General features: G+C 37.5%; 1 protein-coding gene across 4 annotated transcripts in view; it reads right to left on the bottom strand.

Annotated features, from left to right (window-relative positions):
• The window catches only part of LOC149186580 (ARM repeat superfamily protein), a 482,448-nt gene that overhangs the window by 296,309 nt on the left and 159,957 nt on the right, over positions 1-26,182 (bottom strand). For all 4 annotated transcript variants that reach the window (XM_089411041.1, XM_089411042.1, XM_089411043.1 and 1 more), the window contains 3 exons: positions 18,043-18,190; positions 17,017-17,177; positions 16,678-16,777 (listed from right to left, as the gene is read on the bottom strand). In XM_089411041.1, coding sequence (XP_089267167.1) covers positions 16,678-16,777; positions 17,017-17,177; positions 18,043-18,190 — 409 coding nt within the window. The remainder of the gene's footprint in view (positions 1-16,677; positions 16,778-17,016; positions 17,178-18,042; positions 18,191-26,182) is intronic.

Below are 26,182 nucleotides of genomic sequence, written 5' to 3'. Positions count from 1 at the left end.
TGAACTATTGACGAACATAGGAAGAATTGATCAAGGGTTTCCCCACATTGGGGTTTGTCCCTGGCTGGTGCCACATCTTGTGTCGTCTTGTCTTGGCTTTTCTTCTGCAATTTATGTTTATGTTCTATCTGCATTTTACTATCATGCTAAATCATGCAGTGTTTTTAAAACCGGAACCGGTGACCGAACCGGTCCACCTAATGAACCGGTTTACCAACCGGAACCGGTCTAACCGGGACTGGTTTGGTCTAAACGAACCGGTTTTTAAAAAATACATTAAATAATTAATTTTTAATGAAACAAAACTATTTTTAAGATGTAAAACCATGATTCCAAGCCAATAGAGACAAAATATGCAAAGTTTGCTCATTTATATACCATGCAAAGGTGAATATATCAAAATGGCACCGAGTGCAATACATATCATCGACAAAATAGCAAAATACATAAGAAATGAGGCTCTAAATGGCCTATAAAGTCCAAAAACAATGCTGCAAGCTATGAGGCCATTGGCCTACTACAAGTCTTCAGTTAAGTTATAAACCGGCCGGATGTAATGTCCTTCAGTCTGCATATTTATTCTCTCTACAAATCTATAGAAGTTAGGAGTAGGACATCTCTTGTTAAGGGAAAAATTTCAACTCTTATTGGTGAATAAATATTATTAGGATCCTTGAGTTGACTGTTGAACAGATCAAAGCTATCCTTTTGCAGCCATTGGTGAATCTTGATAAGCCCTGGATTTATGAGTTTTCGGACTTTGCAATAAGCAAAAGATTAGCAAGTGTTGAAGTGACATATGTGATATATGAATAAAAGACACCTTTGTTAGGTATCCCATTGTGAATATATGACATTGACCCCCTCCGCAATCTCATTGTCTTGTTGAACAACTTAAAGTATCAAAATGCACTAAGCCAATGATTGAATTTAGTGTTGTGTTTTAGCTCAGAGCATTATAATTGAAGGCATATCTTTAGTTATACTAAGAACAATTGGAGTCATCTTTGCAAGTCAAAAGGCAACAACATTAAGCAAAAGCATCTTGATAATATAACCAAAAAAGGGACTATTATTTCATATTTAATCACAGTGAGAATTTTAAAAACTACACAGTTCATGACTAAGGGTTTTCATCATTTACAGTAACACTAACAGTGACAAGTAGCAGTGTATCTTGAGAAAGTCTTTTGTAGAAGGTGACTTTGTATTTATTAGGAAAGTTCAAATGATGTAGGACAACAAGATATTGACTGTCCTATTTTGGTTTTAGCAACAATATTATTGATCATAAGAAGTGACAGTGGTACAATGATAATAACTTAACAGTGAACAGTGTCCATAAACCGGCCGGTTTAGGACGGAACCGGCCGGTTTGCTATAAACCGGCCGGTTCCGCCCTAAACCGGCCGGTTTTTACCGGTTAGGGCCTATTTTTGGGCACGTTGGGGTGTAAACCGGGTTAGAAGGGCCGGTTCAGACCGGCCAGCCCTCCAACCGGCCGGTTAGACCGGTAACCGGTTTTCTGGGCCGGTTTTAAAAACTATGGCTAAATGTGATTGCTAATCTGGAATTGATATTGAGCTAATATGGAAAATTGAAGTAAATTTGCTCTCAGCATAGAACATACCTAAAATTAACAATTTCCCCATGTCTCCCTTTTGGAGAAACTTGGTAAAACACAAGTGGGGTAATAATAATTTTTTTTACTGATTTTTGTTTTTTTTAATACTGATTTTTTTAATATAATATATATATATATGTTTTAATTAAATTAATCAATTTATATAAAATAATTAATTTTAATTAATTTAATTATATTGTCGTAATATAACGTACCTATACTTTTGTTGCTGCGATTACGTGTGGTGGTCTGGTCAACGCTGCCACGAGAGGATTCACGCTACGGAGGGTTCACATGTCATATAAGTTAATCATCTATGAGGGATTGAACCGTCGACGCCATAATCCTTTTAAAAGGCGTGATACGTCACCGGGCACCGTAACGTATGACGCATGAACTGGGGCGCAACGCTTGACGGCGGGGGGCAGCAACCCCTCTTAATCGGTGTGTGCGAGTGCGGCTCCTCATCGGTTGGACAGACGCAGCAATCAGAGGGTTGTTTGACACTTAGCTTCATCAACATAATAGTATTCATCCCTGTAGAGATGGAGCCCTTGTCTGAATTTCTCGGCAGCCTGTAACCGAGCACCGTGCTATGAAAAGTGCAGACAACGAGTAACGATACCTCGGGCTTTATCGAATGCAAATCGTTGTCAATTATCATGTCTCTGAGATCTTTGAATCCCATGGAGGAAATGAAATTCAGTAAATCGTTGACATCGATCGGTTTTCGGATTATGCATCGCTTGCTGTATACCCAGAAGAGTAATTCTCTCCCGATGGCCAGGTTATGTCGATATAGGTTGAGTACTTCTCTCCCGATGGCCAGGTTATGTCGGTATAGGTTTGATGTTAGGTTGTTTAGTAGATTTTGCGCGATGTTTTAGAGCTCCTCGCTGGAAATATTTTTGATTTCGCTGCAGAAAAACAAATAAAATTGTCTTTCGAGGTATGATTTCCTTTATCGGATTGAAATCTCATTTCACCATCGCAGGTTGTTTTTGTGCCTTCGTGTTGATGGCTATCGATGTACCAAGGGATCAGATAATCATTAACGAAGTTTATGTGGCTTTCACGAGATTGGACTGTGCGGCGTGGCATCATGGTGGATATCTGATTTCCTGAGCTTCTGATGTGGTTTTCCTTGTCCCCTTTTATATCCTTCTCTGGAGCTACAATAACAATAACTCTCTCCTCGCAGTCTAGAACACCCTCAATTTTGATCTTTGCACCTGGCTCTTGTCTGGTTGGCTTTATAATGATGCCTCCCTTGCCAATTATACCTCCAATATTTGATCCAACACAAAGTATACTAAAAACTGTTTCGTTGGGTCCCATTTTCAAAGGAGGTGGTGGGCCCCGAGATGATGTAGTAGCACATTTTTTTTCTCTACCATTGGGCTCTTGGAAATCCCATTTGTAATTCCGCTTTTCAGGAGGCATAACAAATGAAGGTTCCATGACAGTAAGGAAGAGCACCTCCTCTTTCTTCCTTTGCTCCCAACAATTCGAACTTCGGATCTGCCGATTAGAGGAATTGTTTTGAAATCTTGTAAACCTGTAACTGAAATCAGAAAACCCCCTTACAAAAGCAGCACAAGCATATTTTTGTTCCTGTTGGTTACTGTTATTACACCAATTCTGCTTCGATGTAGGAGTTCCACAGTCTGCAGCATGATCAAGTCTGACAGGACATTGTAATAAATCCTACCCATTTTTTGTATCAGCTTCAGTTACTGATTCAGGATTGATGTTCATGAAGGCATTATGATTTTCCTTCTCATCCTCGTTGATCTTGAAGCTAATGTCCATCATTTTAAACTATTTTACATCCTCTTTTATAGATTCTATATCTTCAACAGTGTTACTTGGGAGTGGGAGCGAAAATGGGTGCGGGAGCGACATTTTCAGAAGCTCCCGGTTTGGGAACGAATCCCAGAGCGTTTTTTATATAATATATATATTTTATATATTTTGATACATATATGTCAACAAAAACATGTAGAATAATGAAGTAGATATTAAAAACATAAAAAAACATAGATTGAACCATATAACAACAATCATCTAGAAGTTATAATCTTCATCAACCATGTCCACTAGTAACATAGTAACATACAACATATTGAGTCTCATGATTCATCAATCTTAAAGTTTCAAGCTTTCAAAATTCAATATATAACAATTATCATCATTGATCACCAAAGTTGTACTTGTAAGCTAAGTGTAACCATTACAACAAATAATATCTAACATGAAATGAAATGTTATAAAATGAAATGAAATGAAACAAATTTCAACTTTCATGAAGCATCATATTCATAATTCATTACTAATGAGTTATAATTGCCAACTTCAAACTTAAATTGTCATATATTGTTTAAAAAAATATCATAATAAATATGAAGGAGTCAATAGTTATAAAAACTACTAGAAACCAGAAAAGAGAAGTAAATCTATTATCTATTTCTTATGCTTGGGCCTCTTGCCACCACAAGAAATGTTTAATTTTTTAGTCTTGTTGGAAAATCAAGATCTTTGTCATTAATATCACCCTCTGAGCATTAACATAAGATAGAAAAATCATAGCATGTCAAGTCAAGATTTTGTCTGAGTGATGTGTACATTTTTAGGAGGGTCATGATAGAGGAGTTCAACAACCAATGTCACTAACATCAAGGTACATGACAAAATTCAATGGAAACATTGCAATCCCCCAATCCTGAAATCTTGAAAAATTGATAAGTTTGCTAGATTTTGAATGAAATCTAAAATTCTACTTTCTCCATATGAAATCCAATGAGGCCGGAACCACTCTCAAACATCTTGAGTCATTTCATGGTAATGTTAAAAATTTAAGTAAAAGGTCACTTTTACTTTAAGAATTTAACATTACCATGAATAGCATATCAATACTAGGGCCATAGACTTGATCATTAAACTGCCCCACTCAAAAATTATTTGTTTCTTTCAAAAAAAATTGCATTTCGACATTACTACAAAACAAAAATTGCAAAAAAGGCAAAACGCTCGCGAAAAGGCAGGGAGCAAAAAAATTTTTAGGGAGCGAGCTCCCGACCCACTCTTGAGTCGCTCCTGCCCGGAGCACGGATTGGAAGCGGGATCGAGAGGGGGGGGACACTCCCCCGTAACACTGATCTTCAAAAACCTGTTTTTTCTCAAGAGCCACCAATGGTAGGTTTTCATTGACCACTTCTTCTTTATTGATATGATATTGTTCATTTCCTTGTTTCTCAAGATAGTCCTCATCTTGATCTTGTTTCGTTTCTTCATTGTCGCTATCATCTTCCTTATTATCGATTTCCCTTCGACATGCTTTAACTTTTGTGTATGATTTTTCTAAACGCTGAAATGCTTCTTGAATTTTACTAAACTACTCAACGCATTCAGGACATGAATGTAATAGCACATTGTGCGGCAAACAACGTTCAAAGACCCACATGATTATATTGTGCGCCATGCCTCTAATACCACTGAAGCATAAAAACTGATAGCTTGTAGACTTGAATGTAAAAATACACAAGAGGTATTTGTAATAATAATTTATTATATATAAAAAATGTATAAGTGATATGAATGTTACAATGAGGCCTTGCTTTTATACCTAAACAAGTGACCTTTCATGATTAGACATGTCTTTTAGACATGCCTTTTCATTTAACATAATGACTATTTAACATAATCAATTTTTGATTATTTAATATTTACATTTATTCTATTTATTTACTTGTTATGAATTATATTCATAACAGGGAACCCTTGAAGTTGCTTTGACTTAGGTATTTCTTGAAGGTTTTCACTTTGTAGTTCATCATTCGAAACCTTTTTATGTTAGCTATAGGTGATCACTGGATGGGCCTTTACCACAATATATCTCTCAACCCTTGGTCTCTTATAGCATTTCTCTCAAGGTTTTTCATGGAAAGTCACCCTAGCTTCTCCCAAAGCTTACACTTTAATTGAATTTTTCCATTGAATGAGCCATCATTGCCTCACGTTGAAACCTAGTATAAACACATCAATCACAAGTGAGGGATTTTGAAAGTTCTGATCTTAGGCATTCATCATTTTTTGAAATATTCCTAAGCCCGAGGTCATCCTTCCCTCAAGCCTTTCTTGGAGAACCCTTCTTTTGCTTCTAAAACAAGCAACCTATTATCTGAGGCTCTCCCTTGAATGGGCTTTGGAAATCAAATTTTGCATTGTTATTGACCTCATCATTCTAGTGATTTCCACCATACTGAGACTCCTCCCATTGATGAAAGTCCGTAAAGATCAGGGGACATCGACTGAGGTGACAATGGATCCTTGTCTCGTTGTTGCCACTTAAACTAGTATTGGTCCCTTTGGAACCCCTATTAGAACCCCTGCTAAATTGAGTGGTAACAGGGATGAAGGAACAAATTGCAGACATCTTCACCAAACCACTTCCCAGAGAGACATTTGAATATCTTAGACTATGTCACAAGGTTCGTCGAACTTCAACCTTGAGGTTCGAATTTTGGTGAACCTTAAAAAAATATTTTGAGGTTCGGCGAACCTCATCGAACCTCATGGGCATTAACCAAGTCCATAGATCAAAACTCATAACCTCATGTCACAACTCAAGCTTGTAATTTATCCTTGCAGTTTCCATCTTTGTGATAGAATTTTTTTTATTGATCTTGATTCCTTACAATTTTATCCTATATTTCATTTTCAAGTTAATATATCTATACATATAGAAAATGTATATAAACGAACCTAACGGCGAACCTTATCCAAACTCCATCAAAAAATTTGAACACGAACCGAACCTAATCATTACAAAACCCAAACCATGTGACATTGATCTTAGATAGAAACTAGGAGAAATTTCTGTTCCAAATTAATTTGCACAATCTTTGACAAAGAAAGACAACGGGAGAGATTGTCAAGGGGATTTACCTTTAGCCATTGATGTCAAAGGGGGAGAGAAAAATCAAGAAGCACAAAGACAGAGGAAGCACAATCATAGTGGGAGAATGATGGTTGCCATCAATGACAAAGAGGGAGTAGGTTGAAAGTTGCCATCGATGTCAAAGGTTGTCCAAATGAAAGAGAAAGTTACATATTCAAATATCATATTTCGAAAAATAGGTTTTGGATTTTTGATGCCTCATTTGGATACCCTATCTTTGAATGCATTTTTACTCAATTTACCCAACGCAAATGGCAGCATAACATATATGGTTGGAACTCTTATTTCAAGACCTTCCCAATGGTATATGGTGCTCCCTCAAACTCCTCACGATTGAGGAGAAATGATTTTTCAAATATTCACAATACATTCTACCAGTTGCACAAACCAAACTAACCAGTGGACAAGTCAGCCTAGTCTAGACCTCAGATGCACTATAAACAGGCATGAGAAGGAGCATTTCAAGCCACACGCTCAAGCAAGTTTGGATATGTTTAAACAAGCGAAGAAAAGGCATTCTAAGGTTCATACCTCATGAATCAAAATTGAAGAGCTGATTTGGAAAGACTTTCTGGAAAGGATTTTTGGCACATTTTTTAAGGGTTTTTGGCTTATTTTGGAAGGGTTTTCTGGCTTATTTTGAAAGGATTTTCGGCAAACCTTTTGAAGGTTTCTCGCCCTAGTCAGAAGGTTGATTGCAAAACTTTTCCTATGGGCCGAAATATGTTCCCTTCGAAGGTCGAATTTTAGATCTGTGTAGAGGGCCGAATTCCAGTATGGAAGGTTGAATTTCAAGCCTCTCTTGAGAGCAGTGACGTATCCCTGTTGAGGCCAAATTTCCAAACCGAAGTTCTGGTAAAAAGAAGGTTATAATTAGGATTATTTTGAGGACAAAATTATTGTGTTTGAATGTGAGTATCAGGTCTATTTTGAATAGCTAACATTTGTTATGAACAAAGTTCGTAAACACAGCAAAATACTTGCAAGATTTGAAATATATAAATATCCACGATAGGACAATAATATATTATATAAGAATGTATAGAAGATATGAAATGATTGAATTGTTACAAATGAGGGTATGCTTATATACCTAGGTAGGTGCCCTTTCATGAATGGTCATGTCCTTAGAGACATGCCTCTTCATTAAATAATTATTATTTAATTAACTATTATGACTATTATTTATTTATTTATATTTATTTATTTTATATAAATTATATTCATAACATTGTCTTCCTCTTCAAAAAGATTTTTCTCAAAGCTTATTACTAGCAAGGTGTGTCATTTGTTTTTTTGTCTTGTAATCTATTCACATCTTTCAGAATTCTTCGATTTTTCAACTTCGATACAAGATGATAGGATCCTTTGAGTGATAAATAAAATTGTTGAACTAAGAAGGGATCTGACCAGGCTAAATTGATCTTTTGTGTAATCTTGTGGTTGTTGGATACTTTGTGTGAATTTTTATCACAATACTGAATTATACTGACATTAGTAGTCTTCAGAACATAAGTTCATTGTTTCTGTTTCGAGTGATACTGATATGCAAACTGATTGAGTCGTCTGCTTTTATGATTCGAATGTCGATAAGGAGATCTTGTTGTTTGATTTTCCCTTATCATGTGTGTAGCAATTTCCTTATTTACTTCAAACATTGATGTTGTTATGTTGGTTACAAAACATTTGGATTTTTCATCGTTTGAACTACAACATCGAAATATGTTTTAACTGCCTTGTCAACTTCTTGAGTTGTGATATTCACTATATCGGTATTTTCTCCTTTTGTTTCAACTTGAATTTCTACATTTGATGCTTTCTTCAAGATACGCTATTGTACCATGTTTTCCAACGACTTCTTGTCCTTCTTAAGCTTCCTAATTTGCAACAGTAATTTTTCACTATGGTTTTGTTACCACACAATCTAGCAGGGATCCTAAGACAGGGTCCTAAGGGACAACTACTAGACCAAATGACAAAAATGGGACAATGACTCACTATCACCTCAGCCAATGTCCCCTGCTCTTTACGGACTTTCACCGATGGGAGGAATCCCGATATAACAATGTAAACTTTGAAATGGGATATGTACCGATTACCTATTTTTTTGAGGTAGCAAAAAAATCCACTGATTTTCAAAAGTGTTGATTCAGAATACATCTTTTTTTTTAGCATATTTTTGACACTTTAAAATTTTTTATGTATCAAATATGAACAATTTTTTTAAAATGTTGGTGATTTTCATGCTGATTTTGAAAAGTGTTGATGCAACATCAACCACTTCTTTTATAAGGTTTATTTTTAACACTTTAGATTTTCTAATGTATTAATTGTGGATAATTTTTTTAAATGTTTGTGATTTCCATGTGGATTTTGAAAAGCATCAACAATTTTTTTTAAGGCATATTTTTGACACTTTAAATTTTCTTGTCTTAAGTATGCACAATTTCATTTTTTAAGTTGTCTTATTCCTCTCCTTGTTTTTCGTCCTAACATGTTTGTTTTTCTTTGCAATGTTCTTTTATAATGAATTTTTTTTTTTTTTTGCAAAATAAAAAAGAATAATAATAGCATTAATATTTTGAGGTTAGGATTTTTTTATATATTTATATATCATTAATTAATACTTCAATACACATAAAATAATTGTCACTAAAAAATAATAATTTTAAACAGTGGACAAAAAATGCGTAGTCTAACGAGGCGGAGGAGTTGCTCGGAAAGTTATGGAAACTCCGGTTATATTTAGAGAAAATCCGACAAGGATTTTTGTAAATCCAAGTTACAGTTGTTAAACTTCAAAATTTTAGGTGTCCTAGACGTTTTTGATGGTGTTGAATCCATTTCCACCATCAAAAATACGATTCAAACACTCCCTCTACAAGATATTTTGAAATTTTTTGCCCGGATTCTGGCCACTTTTGGCCATCCGGGCAATTCCTCCGCCTCGTTAGACGACTCCGACAAAAAATATACATTTTGCATATCTCTTCGCTAAAAATGATGTGAAACTGTAGGAATTTACAGGGTAAGTTCCTCAGAAAGAACACCAAAAGGACACCGCTCACAACCAGATCACAGATCAATACACCAGTATTTTTGACGTGGTTAAAACCCTCAAAGAGGGAAACAGTCCACGGCCTGAGCCAACGCGGCCACTTCAGGCAATTTATTAATCAAAGAATGAAAATTTACATAAGCTTCTCTCATGCACGGATTACCCTACAAATGACCCTCCAGGCGCTTTAAATAGAATTCATGGACCAATCGGGTGTCAAGCCACGGACAAGTGTCGGTAATACCGAGGAGAGAATGAACCGTCGGATCACTACATATCGTGACCGTCGGATTGTAAGTTACAAAATGTACAACGGTAAAGAAACACACTTTACCTAACTCTATACTAGACCAAGTTGTACTTAACTATTTCCTATGTGTCGGAATATCCTAACATCCCCCCTTAAGAACAACTTGGGATAGGATTGAAGGATTTACAAATATGACACAATAGGAGAAGGAAGGAGGCACTAGAGCCTATCCCCCTTAGTGACAACTTCCTGAACTCCAACCATAAATCGAAGTTTAGTGAACTTCGCCTCTGTGAGAGCCTTTGTGAAGATGTCTGCAACTTGATCATCTGTTGAACAATATTGCACTTCAAGAACATGGTCATGAATGAGCTTTTTGATGAAGTGCATGTGCAGTTCAATGTGTTTGTTGCGCTGATGTTGGACTGGATCTTTGCATAGCTGAATGGCACTTTGATTATCACACCAAAGTGTAGTCGGATGCTGCTGCTGAAAGCCAAATTCTGACAGGCTCTGACAAAGCCACAAGGCTTCCTTACTAGCTTCTACGGCACCACGATACTCTGCTTCTGCTGATGAAAGAGAAATGGCACCCTGTTTCTTGCAAGCCCATGTAATAGGTCCTGAACCAAGTGTGAACACATAACCGGCAGTAGACTTCCGATCATCAGGGTCACCAGCCCAATCGGAATCAGTGAAACCAACCAATAGAGGAGATGCTTTGACACTGTAATGAATCCCAAACTGAACTGTACCTCGAACATAACGAAGTATTCTTTTAGTTGCTTTCCAATGACTTTCACGGGGGTTTTGCATGAACCGAAAAACAAGGCCAACAGCAAAGGAAAGGTCAGGACGAGTATGGGTTAGATACAAAAGTTTTCCTACAAGTTGACGGTATAAGGTAGCATCAACTTCAGGAGAAGTACAAGTGACTGAGAGTTTGACTCCAGACTGAAAGGGAGAAGGGGCTGGCTTACAGTCTTCCATGTGAAAATGACGTAGAATATCACAAGCATACTTGGACTGGGAAAGGGAAATACCCTCCTTGGATTGCAAGACTTGAAGACCGAGAAAATAGTGTAAGTGTCCTAAGTCTGTCATTTCAAATTTCCTTTTGAGGCTAGACTTCACATGGTTTATAAGGTTGGGATCACTACCAGTAAGGATAAGATCATCAACATAAAGAACAAGGATGATAAGAGAGTTGCCCACTTTCTTGGTGTAGACAGTATTGTCAGAATGACACCTAGAAAAGCCAGATTCTAAAAGAAAGCTATCCATTTTGGCATACCAAGCCCGAGGAGCTTGCTTGAGACCATAAAGGGATTTCTTAAGTCGACAAACAAGGCTGGAGTTTGTTTGTATGAAGCCAATGGGTTGTTCCATGTAGATTTCTTCATGCAAGTCCCCATGCAAGAAGGCAGATTTAACATCCATCTGATGGACTTCCCATTTGAAAGAGGCAGCATGGGAAAGAACAAGGCGGATAGAGTTCATTTTGGCAACAGGGGAGAAGGTTTCAGTGTAGTCAATGCCTTCAACCTGTGAAAAGCCCTTAGCAACAAGACGAGCTTTATGTTTATCAACCTTCCCATCTGGTCCATACTTGGTTCTGTAAACCCATTTGCATCTAACAAGTTTTCGTCCCTTTGTTAAAGGAACAAGATCCCATGTATCATTTGCCAATAATGAATGATATTCTTCATTCATAGCTGCTTCCCAATCTGGATGGCCTGAAGCTTCTGCAAAGGTGTCAGGATCATAATTTACTGGAGCTTGAGCCAGTAAAGAAGAGGCTCTCTCCAACTGAGAACATGTGCGTCGCTGATCTGTAGGATCACCGGCAAGATCACCTGCTGCATCTCGAGTAGCACGAACCCATTTTGGAAGCTCAGGAGCTGAAGGAGGATCCTGAGATGGTGGGGGAGGATTGTCATCCTCACTTTCATCATCTGAAAAGAAATGTTTTCAAAGGTAGAAGAGATAGGGAGAGGTGGCACATCTACCGGACTAGGCTCGCAGGCCGATATATTTTCATCAAATTTTACATCTCTTCTAATGATAACATTTTTGGACTTAAATGGAATAAGTCTATAGCCTTCGACATCTTCAGAATATCCAACAAAAGTACATTTTTCACTCTTAGGTTCTAAAGCTTTATGCTTTTCATCTGGAATATGGGCCCACGCTTCACTTCCAAAAACACGAAAGTGACTTACATCTGGTTTGATTGAGCTCCATGCTTCTTCTGGAGTGATATTCTTTAAAGCCTTAGTAGGAGTGTGATTTATTATGTAATTTGCACAGTTAATTGCTTCTGCCCAAAAACTAAGACCAAGTCCTTTAGATTGTAGCATACAATTAGCCATTTCCTTTAAGGTGCGATTCTTCCTTTCAGCTACACCATTTTGTTGTGGAGTATATGGAACAGTATGTTGCATTTGAATTCCATTCTCAGTGCAATAGTTGATGAATGTTTTTTTAACATATTCTCCGCCATTATCAGATCTTAACTTAAGAATTTGATGTCCAGATTGTTTTTCAACAAAGGCCTTGAAGGCCAAAAAAGTGTTAAATACTTCACTCTTGAGTTTTAAGAAGTATACCCAAGTGCGTCTGGAGAAATCATCAATGAAAGTTAAGATATACTTGCAACCAGAGAATGACACAACTGGAAGTGGACCACATAAATCACTATGCACAAGCTGTAAAGGGGCTGAGGCGTGCCAAGAGGCACGTTTTTCAAAACTGTCCCGATGATGTTTTCCGAGTACACATCCGGAGCAAACACCATCTCTGCAAGATACCATAGGAAGACCTGTCACCATATTTTCTTTACATAGATGCTGAAGGGAGCGATAGTTTAAGTGACCAAATCGCTCATGCCAAAGTTTGCTCACTTCATCGTTATGAGCAACAAATACTGAGGGAAGATTTGATGACCCAAAGTTGTGAAACTTATACAACCTTGTAGAATCATCAGCAATGCCAGTAGCCAAAATCTGTTTAGGATCTTTTAAGTCCTTGATTACAACATCATGAGGTGAAAATTCAACGATTTTACCTTCACCTGAATGAGTTATCTGATACACAGATAGAAGGTTGCAGGATAAGGTTGGAACACATAATACATCATTAAACTGACCATTGTCTAGATGAACAGTTCCAGTCCCTACAACATTAAGAGATCTATCATCACCAACATATATATTTTTGGTGTTACAATCATTTAAAGAGGAAAACATGGCTTTGTTTCTGGCCATGTGATAAGAAGCTCCAGAATCAATGAGCCACTCATGAGAATGAGAAGAAGAAGATACATTTAATGCATAGCCAGACCGAGATGCTTGACAACCACATGCAGAAAGTGCCATTCCTGAAGATGAAGTTGAAGTTGAAGATTGCCCCAAATGGATGTTATGCTTCTTCATTGCTGCTTCCAAGGTTTCCATCTTTTTAAAGCATTTTGATTCTAAGTGGCCATCTCGATTACAAAAATTGCAATGTCTATCAGTCTTCTTCCCTTTGTTTTTATTTGTCTTATCATTTTGTTGAAATGATTTTTCATTTTGGGGCTGAAATTGCTTAGGACCCTTGTTTGGTTTAGGACCATTCTTTTTAGGATATGACTTCTTAGGATTCTTTGAATTTGGTTGTTGCTGGGCGGCTAACGCTTTCTTGGAAGAGTTTCCAAGATTAAGAAGACCAAGGTGTAAGAGTTTTTCTTGTTCTCTTATTAAAGAATCACAAAAAGAGTCAAAGGAAGGGGGCTTGTAGTCTTTTCCTTGAGAAATGAAGGCTTCTCTTGTAGAAAGGAAGGTGGAAACAAATACAGAGTAGGCTGGTCCCAACTTAGTAAGGATGGAATAAATAAGGTTACTATCTTCTTTCTTAACCTTAACACTTTCCAAGAGATATCTAAGATTAAGAAGACCAAGGTGTAAGAGTTTTTCTTGTTCTCTTATTAAAGAATCACAAAAAGAGTCAAAGGAAGGGGGCTTGTAGTCTTTTCCTTGAGAAATGAAGGCTTCTCTTGTAGAATGGAAGGTGGAAACAAATACAGAGTAGGCTGGTCCCAACTTAGTAAGGATGGAATAATCCTTCCTAAGAAAAAATTACGAAAAAATTGAAAAAAAAAATTGGAAAAATAGGAAAATTTATGATATTTTTATGAATGTTATATCAAAAATAACAAAATTTGAAGTTTTTTTCCGAAAAAACAAAAACAAAAATTAAAACATAAAAAATAAAAAAATAAATGCCATTAAATCTAAAAAAACGTTAAAAATTAAAATAAAACATTGAAACTATTTTTTTTAATTTAAACAAAAAACATTAAAAAAATTAAATTGAAAAAACGAACATTAAAATAAAAATAAAAATATATTAAAAATAATTAAAAAACAATTAAAAATAAACATATAAAACAATAAAAATAAAACAATTAAATAAACAATTTAAAAAAAAACATCTAAAAAATATTAAAAAACAACAATTAAAAAAAATAACATATAAAAATATTTAAATAAATAAAAATTACGCCCCAACGAGGCCAGGGTGGGGGAGGCCCAATTCTAAGAATGTCCTTGTTGGTAGCAAGGGTGTGACATGCGCTTGTAGAGGCTTTTGGTCAGCCAAGCTTCCAATAGGAGTATCTTAGAGAAAGCTTGGAGAGTATTGTAACGAGCCTTGGCTTCTCCACAGTGCAGAGCTAGTACATCTCTTTGGAGGAGTAGGCGGTAGTGACTATAACGTTCCATTATCGGGACTAGTGGTTGGTCATGGTTGTATTGTATGATTGGAAATTTCAGTTCTTAATATAAGAGAGCCAACACGTTTCATGCATATGTTGTTATTGTATTTTAGTTAACTTGGTTAATCTAATGATATATGTATTTGTTCGCTTACGCATGAATGTATAGACTCTTTCTGTATATGTATGTATGAATCTTACTGAGATGTGTTGTTGGTTTAACCATCACTTTGGATTGTTGGTTCGCCTGCCTTCCAATTCATGATGCATCCTTGCTCGTGTGTTCCCGTCCAAGCTAAGTGTTTCCACAGGTTTCCAAGGGGCACACTCACTCCGCCTTCCGTGTGTTAGAACCATGCATGCACCTTCCTTGGCTTCTTGTGCATGTCACTACCTTGCTACCAACAAGGACATTTTACTTGCCTCTGCGTGCAACAGCGGTCAAGGCGATACCGTACGACCCGCTGTTGGGACTTCTACACCAAACGGTCTGAAGTCTAGTTGGGACTTCTTACTAGGCAGATCCCTTGACATGTTGGCAGATCCACAAGTTTCCAAGGGGCGCACTCACTCCACCTTCCGTGTGTTAGAACCATTCATGCACCTTCCTTGGCTTGCTGCACATGTCACAACCTTGCTACCAACAAGGACATCTTACTTGCCTCTGAGTGCAACCGCGTTCAAGGAGATACCGTACAACCCACTGCTGGGACTCCTACACCAAACGGTCTGAGGTCTAGTTGGGACTTCTTACCGCGCAGATCCCCTGCCATGTTGGCGGGTCCAACACCGTCAACATTTTGTAGAGACAACCTCCATCCATCAAGTCAACCTTGTTATGCTTCAATTCCATTGCCAACCTTGTCAAACTTCTTCATACTTGACCTTGAAGAGATCACCTTTTGCAATCAATCTGAGCTCCTTCATGTATTACTATGATGCCACTGTAACCAATCCAACTAATCTGAGCACCGAGCACTGAGATGATATCACTGTGATAACTCTAAATCCTGTAATGCGAGTTCATCTGAGATGACAACGAACCTTTCTCTTCTGCAATGGCACCGAGACCTTTTCCTTGAAGTCCTCCGAACACAGCAGACTGTGATATCCGAACTTCTCTCTGCAAAGACCCAAAAACATTCATCCGAACTTCTCTGTGATCACCGAATAGAAACCCTTCTGAAATCCGAACTTGTAATCTGTGATTCTATGCGAGCTTCTGTGTGATCACTGAAAATGTATCTCTAAAATTTGCGAGCTCTAAGATTGGTGTTATGCAAAGATCCCAAGCGAGTATATATAGTGGTTGCCCCATGTAAATAGGTCGACACGACATTACATTGTAAACAGTTGTGTCTTAATTATTGAGCCAACATGCATATTCTTTCTTTTGTGTAGGCCGACATGTGATCTCCTTATGAAATTTGACTTGATGGAGATTCTTTCAACAGCAAGGAGACTTCAATGGTGGAAGAGTCTTTACGGATTATTTCAATGGAAGCTTGACCTATACATTTGACCCAAGCATGAAACCCATGCTTTAATAAGTCAAATCAAATTAATATTAAAAATTCTTTTCCCTTTCTTTTGACAAATATATTACATTTGACTCAAGTACAATAATGTAGACTGAACCTAGTTACATTTTCCAACACTCTTTACATATATTAACAAAAGCATACCATGGTTTTCATCTAAAAATCTCCATGTTCTGTATGTGTTTTGCTTAACTTGTGGTTGCATTTACAAGATTTGAAGTTAAAAATTGTTAATATCGATTCAACTAGGCCCCCCACCCCTCTGCCTCCCCTCCCCCCCTTCTCAGTATTGCTGAATATTCCAACACAAGTTAGAATGGACAGCAATGGCAATGACAACCACAAGAGACATGAATTCCAACATCCCCAAAGAATAGAATATTTCAACTCCTTAACAAGGAACTCCTACAAAGACATTTTCAGCGTGACATTTTGGTTCTACTTTAATCATCAAGCAACACAGCTCAAGCCAGGTTATTCTGCCAAACCTCAGATACCCACTGGCCCAATATCAATGCAACCCTGCGATGAATTATGCGCCCATTTGAATGTGTGTTATGAAGCTCAGGCAAAAGTGCTCCTTCGAACCTGTCACAAAAATTACTAGCTATTCAGTTTTGTGAATAACAATAAAGAACCAAATAAGATTTTTCAGTTTCTGAAGTCCCTTCTTTTACTAGAAAATTATCTAAATTGGCAATCGATATTGGTAAACTAGCCAAGTAAGATACCACATGATCTAGCTTTATAACTTCATAAAAAATTGATTTCTCCCTTCTACAGTTTCCAAGGGAAAACAAAACAAAGGGGAAGAAAAGGAAATGCACCATGCTTTGAAGCTTAAACAGTTGGACAGTTCATAATGACTAACTCCAACAGCACTGTAAGCAGCCTCTTTGAGAAGCATTCTTGGTGTTATATCAACCTCAGCTGCAGGGCAATTACTCATTGCCTCCTTAAGAATATCAACAACAACCGGAGCCAAAATCTGCGAGACATGATTATCAGAACTGGATCAGTAAGCAAATCAGTCCACCCCAAAAACAGGAATCGGACAAGAACCAGATCAAAACCAGACACAAAAACCAATCCACCAAAAAATACTTAAAACATACAAATTTTGATTTAAAAAATATATTCATGTACATCAATTTGAATACAAACCATTATACACAAATATGCAGAGTTTTCTCAGGTATATAGCAAAATGACACCAAGTTGGCAAGTTCAATACATATCTTAAGCAAAATAGAACTATATTGAGGCTCTAAATAGCCCACATAGTCCAAAAAAAATCATAATACAATCTCAAATAAAATCAAACTAAATAATCATCTGAATTTTTGGTCTTTTTGGACGAAGTGCACCAGTACAATACTGGGCAACCTGACCAGTCTTAATTGTTTTTAGCTTGAACTGGCAAATTTTGACTGGTTCTGGACCGATTAAGATTGGTTCCAGACCATTTCAGACCAGAACCAGTCAGTTCTGGTTTGGGCACATGATTTGGACCAGTCAGCCTTCTAAACTGGTAGAACTGACCAGTTTTCATAAAACTGGTTTGGTTCTGATAACAATGGACACAGTGAGTAGTCAACAATCAGATTTTCCAGCTTTTAACAGCACCAACACTTTATTATATCAATTTTTGGGAAGACAGAAGAGGCTGTGAATGCCAATAGATGGTCAATTACACATACACAAACAAAACACGTGAATACCTTACTAACAAAAGAAGCTCAACAACAGTAACTATTTTTAGTGAAACAAAGATGCATATGTTAAATACAACACTTTAACATGCTAACAGGAAATATGTCAAAATCACAGACAGGGATTTTACCCCATGATACCTGTCTGTAGTTTTCAAATAACGTCAGATACAGAGCCTCAGCACAAGGCCGCAACTTTTCTATCCATTGGATCATGTCCTGCTCATGATGGAAGCCTTCTGGATCTTCTTCCCATTCCTCCAGATCGGTTGACGTGAAAATAAAATACCTGAAAAGCGCCAATACATAAAGCATGAAGACCAAAGTATACTCTCTCAACATATAAATATGTTTCCAGTATTCCATGAATTGCAATTTGAATAATGCTTCTGTTAATTCTTACAAATCTGCACTTATTTAGCCAACAGTCTTCAAAAATATTTGAGAACACTATAGAAAGATAACCTGACCATCTGTAATCAGGAATAGTGGATTCAATAACTGAAGGAAATTGCCTGAGAGAACTGAAATATGTATTCCAATTCTACAAATAACAACTTCTCATAACTAGCAAGTCTAATATATTAGGCTCCAAGGATTTGTCAAATTTACGTGCTTATTAGTGCATATAACCATCAGAACTCTTCATCAAATAAGCATTAATACCCTAGCCTTGAAATGCCACTAACGTACTCTAACTACAACCTAACAACTCGAGAATAAAGACAGCTCATAGGAAAAATTCAATATATTGTATGTGGATCACCTTGGCTATACAAGATTTGTTGGGATAATCATATTTTGTAATCAGCATACATATTTTATATTAAAGGTATGAACCGTTATCCCCTGACATTCGGGGGTAACTAGAGGATTTTTTGACTTCTGTTTTTCATCGCAATCAGATTTTACTTCATAATGATCTATTCTTCACACAAATAGATTTGCTCCAGCCAGCACTATGATGCATATCACCATGGCAGTAGAGGACTTGTATAATTTTGAGATGATTTTTGCATGCAGAAGGTGTAACATGATTTTCCACTCCTAATGGCAGCAGCCCAGAGTTTCACTTGTCTATTATGATCACATCATGATGATTGATGTATTTACACTGCTATATCTTATTATATTATTTCTCACATTTATTGATACCATTTAATGTATTGGTAATGACCAGAAGGAAAAATCTAATATTCAATCACAACACTCTAACTTATTGCCTTTTGCTTTGTTGTACCATGGTGGGTCATAACTTCGCTTTATTTAACTGGTGTCACTTTTCAATCAAGTTGTACAACTAGAGACCTAAGTAGATGTAGTGTGCCCATTCTCCCCAACCATCTTTTACTCCTAATTTTCCCATTGCTTCAACGCACATTCATCATATTCTTGCTCACTGTTGACTTATCATATGTCAGTGAGATCCAAACTAAATAATGCCATATGTGAAAGCCTAATCAAAATCACTGTAATATCAACTTTGATGTGGCCAAAGTTAAAAACCAAATAATAAACGTTGAGCCATGCCACCTTGCAAAGAGTCCAACTCCCCTAAGTCTAATGTGTAGCTAAAGAAAGGGACTTTTACCCACCAAAAAGTGGATAACCCATAGTAGAAAACTTTTCTCCGGCAGCCCTATTGATCAGCACATGGCATGATGCCATAAATCCTCCACCTTTTTGCTCCAATTAGATTTATCTCTCCCGTCTGACATTCCTTCTTGAAGGAAGGTGGGTCATCCATCAGCAAGAACTTTAAACATTTTGTAATCATGTGTTTTTACTTGATGTTTCCAGCATACTAATATGAATCAAGGGTTGATCTGGATGATTGACCAATCTTGACTATATTATTGTTCCCTCACTTCACATGGGAGGTTAGTCTATGACTCTAGTCCAATAAGACCTCCTCCGAGGCCTTAGGGTAATAGGAAGGGTACTAATGGGGAGGCTCCTATTTAAGTAGGATGTATCCCATACAACTCTCCATCTTTCCCATTATTTCATCTCCATTCTTTGAGCCAGTGGTCATTGGTCATGGGGATTGGCACCCTCTAATCCTCATCCTTGAGTCTAGGCCAAAAAACTTTGCCTAAAAGAAAGTTAAAAGCATAAGAAAGCTACAATGAAAGAAAAAAACAAAATGCAAAATATGGTTGGGACATTTGATTAGCATCTGGGAAAAAGCCTAGCATGAGCTCTACCCCCGCTCCCCCACCACCATTAGCCATCACTCGGTTCCTCGAGCACATGATGCTCCATCTATAAAACGAACCCTTGTATTGTCCCAACTCTGATGAGCAACAAACTACCTCATCAATAGAAGGTATTAAATGCTAAATCTCAAAAAGCAAGCTCGACTCCTGAGCTATGCACCCAAATCAAAGCATTATCATAAAGTAAAAGGCACACTAGAAGGGTGGAAAAAAAGCAGGCCAAGGAAAGGGCTATCCCATGCCTCCACGACTACTCTCTCCTTACATTTGTACACTAAAGATGTTAACTCACCATTAACTAGTCACTTGTCTATGGCAACCTACCCTGAAGTCATGCCTACTTTGTTATCACCATCTTCACACACACCCATGGATTGATGGTCTAGCTTGCGACATTTCACTTCCCCCTGGGGGCTATTAATATCGAATAGGGTTATCGTCTAATCATCCCTAACATAAGGAGGGAACACTTATACAAGACATGATATATTAGATATTTGAACGTGATCTTTGTGTGAAGTATTATGACTCCCTAGCATTAATTATTGTTCACTATGATGCATCTATGGTTATTCTACTTAATGATTGTTGGTTTGTCATTCTGTTTGTCCACCACTACCCTCAAAATGTCACAAGTCCAATTGTCACTGAGGAACAGAGATTGAATTTATCACGCAAACAGTCGCCTCTACTCTCGAGCCACCGTGAGTCCAACAATCACTCGAATAGAGTCACTTAATGAATTCTAAGCTTAAACTCCACTCTGAAAGCCAAATCTATGCCAGCACCAAGTGTGTATCTTCTTCACACTTCCTATGAAAATTCTTGCTCTAGGGCAATAAATTCACTACTTCGTGGCTTGGCTTCTTTTCTCTCAGCATTGGTCTTGGTCTGCCAATTGAGTGATTGCCACTGAGATTTGATATGGGCTCAATCTCCTCTCGTTGAAACTGCAAGCATAAATCCTTGTAAAACCTCGAACAGCTCGACGACTTGTAAATATCATGAGTACAAACAGACTTTCTTATTGAATTATAAGCTTAAATTCCACTCCGAAAACCGAATCTATGCCTCCTCCAAGCATGTATCTTCTTTGCACTTCTCTGTGCAAATTTGCGCTCTAGGGCACAAATTCCAATACTTCGTGGCTTTTTTTCTCTCAACATTTTCCTACTCTACCCTTTGAGTGATTGCCACAGAGATTTCACACGACCTCAAGCTCCTCTTGCTGCAATGGGCCTCCGGACAGTTGTAGAGCATCACCTATATCAATGGGCACCTTCAACACCTACAACATTCCTGCATTTCGCCCTACATCATTTACTTTTATGGGATGATGCACCTGGAGCAGTATGCCCCCAATCGACTTAACAATGATCACATAGGCAGTCAATTGATCCAAGGCCCAAATGATGATGGTCTCATACCGTGAGCTTGGGAGGGCTTGCACCATCTTGAGAGCCCCCAATGTTGGAGCAAAGTCAAGCATATTCACTACAAGGAGACCCATGAGAACCATTTTGTTCCCAAACCCAAAACTGTGGTCCACGGGATGCTTATGACAAAGCTCTAGGGCCCAACCACTAGACAATATTTTTAGAGCGCGTCTACACTTGCCAAGGCACCTATTGCCCTCAACGTTTGCCCTAAGCAAGACTACGCTAGCATGATGTCAGCATTTTGGCTTGCACAAGTGTAGTTTTATTTAATTTTTCAAAGGCTACTAGGTCGGCTTGTGACCTAGCACATTGATTTTTATGCTTACTGAAGCTTGTAGGCTAAATAAGCATTTGTATGCCTCATATAAATTTAAAAACATGTCATTGTGATCTCTCATCATCACACCTCTTGGATTTTTGACCTCATTAGCAGAATTCAGACTTGTTCTTTTGTGGATAAATTGAATATCTAAAATGGATTTTTATATATGGAGCTGATCTTGGATATTCTTTGGAGCTATTCCCAGGTCTAATGGATGGAAATATTTCATGTTATCTTGTAAGTGCACTTGATTGTTGAATATTTGTTTATCTATGTCTAATGCATGGAATAATTGAATATAGTTTATGCTAAATTATTCCCAAATTAGTTGAAGATTAATTGAATGCCATCTAGATAAATGTTGCATGCATTACTCATACATAACATGTTATGAATTGTATTAGTGGTGAACTCCTAGTAGCTCTCCCATGAAAATCCATTTTTTCATTGCACAGGCAAATGCTTGAAATTTTGTTGCCAAGGCATCAAAATTCAACCTCCTTAGAAACATTTTTGGTTAATCTATCTCATCTTAGACTCCATATTCCCACAGAACAAGGGACTAGCCTAGTTGATTGGCTAGGTCACCTGACACGGGGATTCGAGATTCGTAGGATATGGGGATTCGAGTGTCGGATTCGGACACGTTGACCCCCCGAAACATGACACGTAGGATTCGTTATATATTATTTTATTAAAAAAAAAATATATATATATATATATATATATATATATTAAAAAATAGATATTACTTACACAAATTCTCATTAATGATACAAATTCATTGATTTCAAACATAGGTCTTCATCTAGATGTTAGTTTTCATGCTTGTTTTTTTGTTTGTTGTAAAGCAAGCTAATTTGGGGCTGTTGATATATCTACTTAGGTCCCTAGTGCACGATTTGTTATGGAGATATTAGTCCCACGAGTACAATAACGAAGTTGTTTTCATGCTTGTTTTACTCGTGGGACTAATATCTCCATAACAAATCGTGCACTAGGGACCTAAGTAGATACATCAACAGCCCCAAATTAGCTTGCTTTACAACAAACAAAAAAACAAGTTGGGCACAGAGGCATCGTCTTCCTCTTTGTCGTTTGTTCTTGAAAAAAGCTCATTGTCGAATTCGTCCTCTTTGGTATGCTAAAGTCAACCAAATTCTCATTGTCTAAGAGCCAAGAAATAGAGGTAGCTTTGATCGGTCTCTTTAACAAAGCATGCAGGCATCTTGACAACCAATTTGGATCCAAAATCAAACATGACTGTTACAAATTGTCAAAAAATTAAACAAATACTCTAATCAACAGTTGTGGTTTTAAATCCATGGTGTGAGGCATATAGTGTGCAAGTTGGCTGCATTTCCACATCTAAGCACTAAGGAATCGACCATGAAATGGGTTGTGCATCAACAGCTACGCGTCATATTGGTGGTGAATCATTTAGGCTCAAGTATGGAGTGCCCAAAACCTATGAACAGCACAGAAGAGACTTTCAGGTTACACACATGCACGCGAACGGTGTTTCCTCATATCAAGTAAACCCTTTCTACTGTCACTATGCCACAAGAAAAACTCAGCATGTCCTCAGCATCATAAAAGTGCATTAAGCTTGGAGAACACTCTAGCGAAAGCGATCCTAAAATCCTCCACCCTCACATGCTTCCAAGTGATTGAGATTCAGTGTAAATGAATCCCAAACACTACGTCATGTTGGTGTGATACCACAAATTGGAAAGTAAAATAGGTAACAATGCCATTAATTCAATGGAAGGCCACCCATTTGCAAAGCCTAACACGCTTTCCCATTTCTTCATTCGTAGGCAATGAATCCTCCAGCTGATAAAACCCGCGACCCACACATGAGGAGTATTGGAAATGTTGGAAATTAATATGTTTAATCTTTCAGAGCATTAATAAACAGTAAACAACACCATTCTGTTGAGAATTCAATAGGGCAGTAAATATGTTAATTTTCTTTAACTTGATAATTGTTTGTGTTACCTTTCTCCCTATTAGCTTTGTTCCTTATTATTATAGTGTGAGACACATCAAACAGTTACCAAAACAATAAGAAAAATGACACGGTATATAGGTTGTAAGCCAGGGCCAAAACCCCTCCTCTTGAGGGGAAAACCCTTAAACCTCTTCTCTTCTTATAGATTCTTCAATTAACGAATACCATGACCTAATGACTCAGACAAATACCCTCCAAGATCAAGATCAACTCGACCTCCTGCTGCAATGACTTCGACCTCCCACTGTAGATCTAAAATTTTGTCTCCCAGCAATTGTTGCAACTGTTGTTGCTCCTCTTAGAGACTTCAATCTCCCTCGTATAGCCTTCTCTTCCCTTTGCTTGCCTTTCCTTGAGGGTTAGGGCTAATGAGATGCCCTAAGTGACCTTCGCTTGCATTTCCTTCTCCCTTTCCTTCAAGATCGAACCAAAGATAGTCCCAATGCAGAAACCCTAACTTCGACTTTCACAAGAGAGAGCGAACTAGCCCAAGCACTTCAACTTCTTCGACTTCCTCTTCGTGCCTTCTTCTTCGACTTTTTTTCTTCCTCTTCTTCGCATAGAATGAGATAAGCGAGTGTGTCTAATAGAGTATGAGTTCCTCTCTATATATAGGCTCTTCCAAGGGTAGACGTGGCTCTTCATGTAGGCTGACTTGACAACTCATTAGGCCGACTTGATCTTGGAGGTATTTCGACACCTTAAAGACAAAAATAATTTTTTCTTTATAAGATACAATGTGCCCATAGGGTCTTCAATATATGAAAATGACTCTTAAACCTGGGACAAACCCTATAAGCACTCAATGGGTGCTTAACCTATAAAATAAAAGAACTTGAGCATGAAACCCATGCTCCAATAATAATTTCTTTTCATTTTATTATTTACAAGAGTACATTTCATAGTTATGAAGACCGAACCTAATTACACATTCAACAATGTGCAATAATAAAAACAATAGGCATAGAGTTTTAGATGGAAAACCCTTTCTGTGTCAAAAACCACAAAACGCTTCTTAATACTTGTTTTTCAAAATAATTACATCAAGTTTTCAGCACTGAAGTCCTGTACGAGTTTTGACCTATCCTAGCACCACCCTGCCACCCTGAAGTGTTCTCAGGCTCCACCCTGAAGGAGACTCCACTCTCCTTCCTTGCACCACCCTGCCACCCTGATCAGCCAGGAAACCACATTTCACAATTTCCAGATTAGACCCACCTGTGCTCTAAATCAATATAAAGAAACTATAATGAAAGTTTTGTTGGTCTTGCTTGGTATGTATATCACTATCGGATCCTGGCATTCTCATAGCTCAACTCTGCTTAAACTGACCATTGCACAATCGTACCTCAAACAATATTCACCGTCAAACCTGCCTCTACTCAATCACAATGCCAAACCAAACCAATGCACAACAAACCCTACAATATGTTTGTGCACTAGTTGTACTACAAACCCTACTAGTCACACCAATTGACTATTGCACAATACTACTGCACTCACATTGTCATTGTTATTGCTATAAGTAATCAATTTGATATTTGTATCAACCAGTCTTGTACTCATGCACATGCAATGGTCAATGTCAATGTATGGAAACCACTGATGTCCCTGACACTAACACTGCAATGCTCACGAATGAATGTGTTAAAAGGCTCACAGAGTAGTTGTCTAAACCAATGTTATGGTACCAGCGCCGAAGGACGTATCAATCAATATGTTGTTGGTAATGAGGCTAAGTCCTGCATGTCTTAGATTTGTTTTACGACATTCTTGCAACTATCTCAAATTCCGCCCAAGAAGAGCTTTTGGCATATGTCTTGTAGTTTGTTAGACATAAAAAATGCCTTTATTGTCATCAACGTAATGTTGCCATGTAAGGTCACCATTATGTTATTAATGGTTATACAACAAGAACAGTGCAAACTCTAGCTCATGAACTGGTTATGTACAATTGTTGTCACCTACTATTGTCATAGAGTAGAATCATTATTATGTAGGGTTTCACAATTATTGTACCATGGGTTCGCTATAGTTCAATAGATGATTATCATAAACAACCTTCACTGTCAATCATGTATGAGTATATGTCAATCAAAGTTTATTGTAGTCTAGTCATGCACCTAGGTTTTTGTCACCATATCACAACAAGCTTTGTCATCATAGTCAAAGTCAAAGTCAATTAAAAGATATTTATCACTTAGGAAGAGGATCATCCCATATGTATCTATTGAACACATATATTACTCTCATCGTGCTCATAAACTTATCATTAGACCATTGTTAT

The sequence above is a fragment of the Pinus tabuliformis genome, chromosome 3_1, assembly GCF_031772625.1.
Source record: "Pinus tabuliformis cultivar Carrire ecotype Pingquan chromosome 3_1, CPIR1, whole genome shotgun sequence".
Taxonomy (NCBI): Eukaryota; Viridiplantae; Streptophyta; class Pinopsida; order Pinales; family Pinaceae; genus Pinus; species Pinus tabuliformis.
Note: the sequence above shows the minus strand (reverse complement) of the source record. Positions and strands in the feature narration are given on the sequence as shown.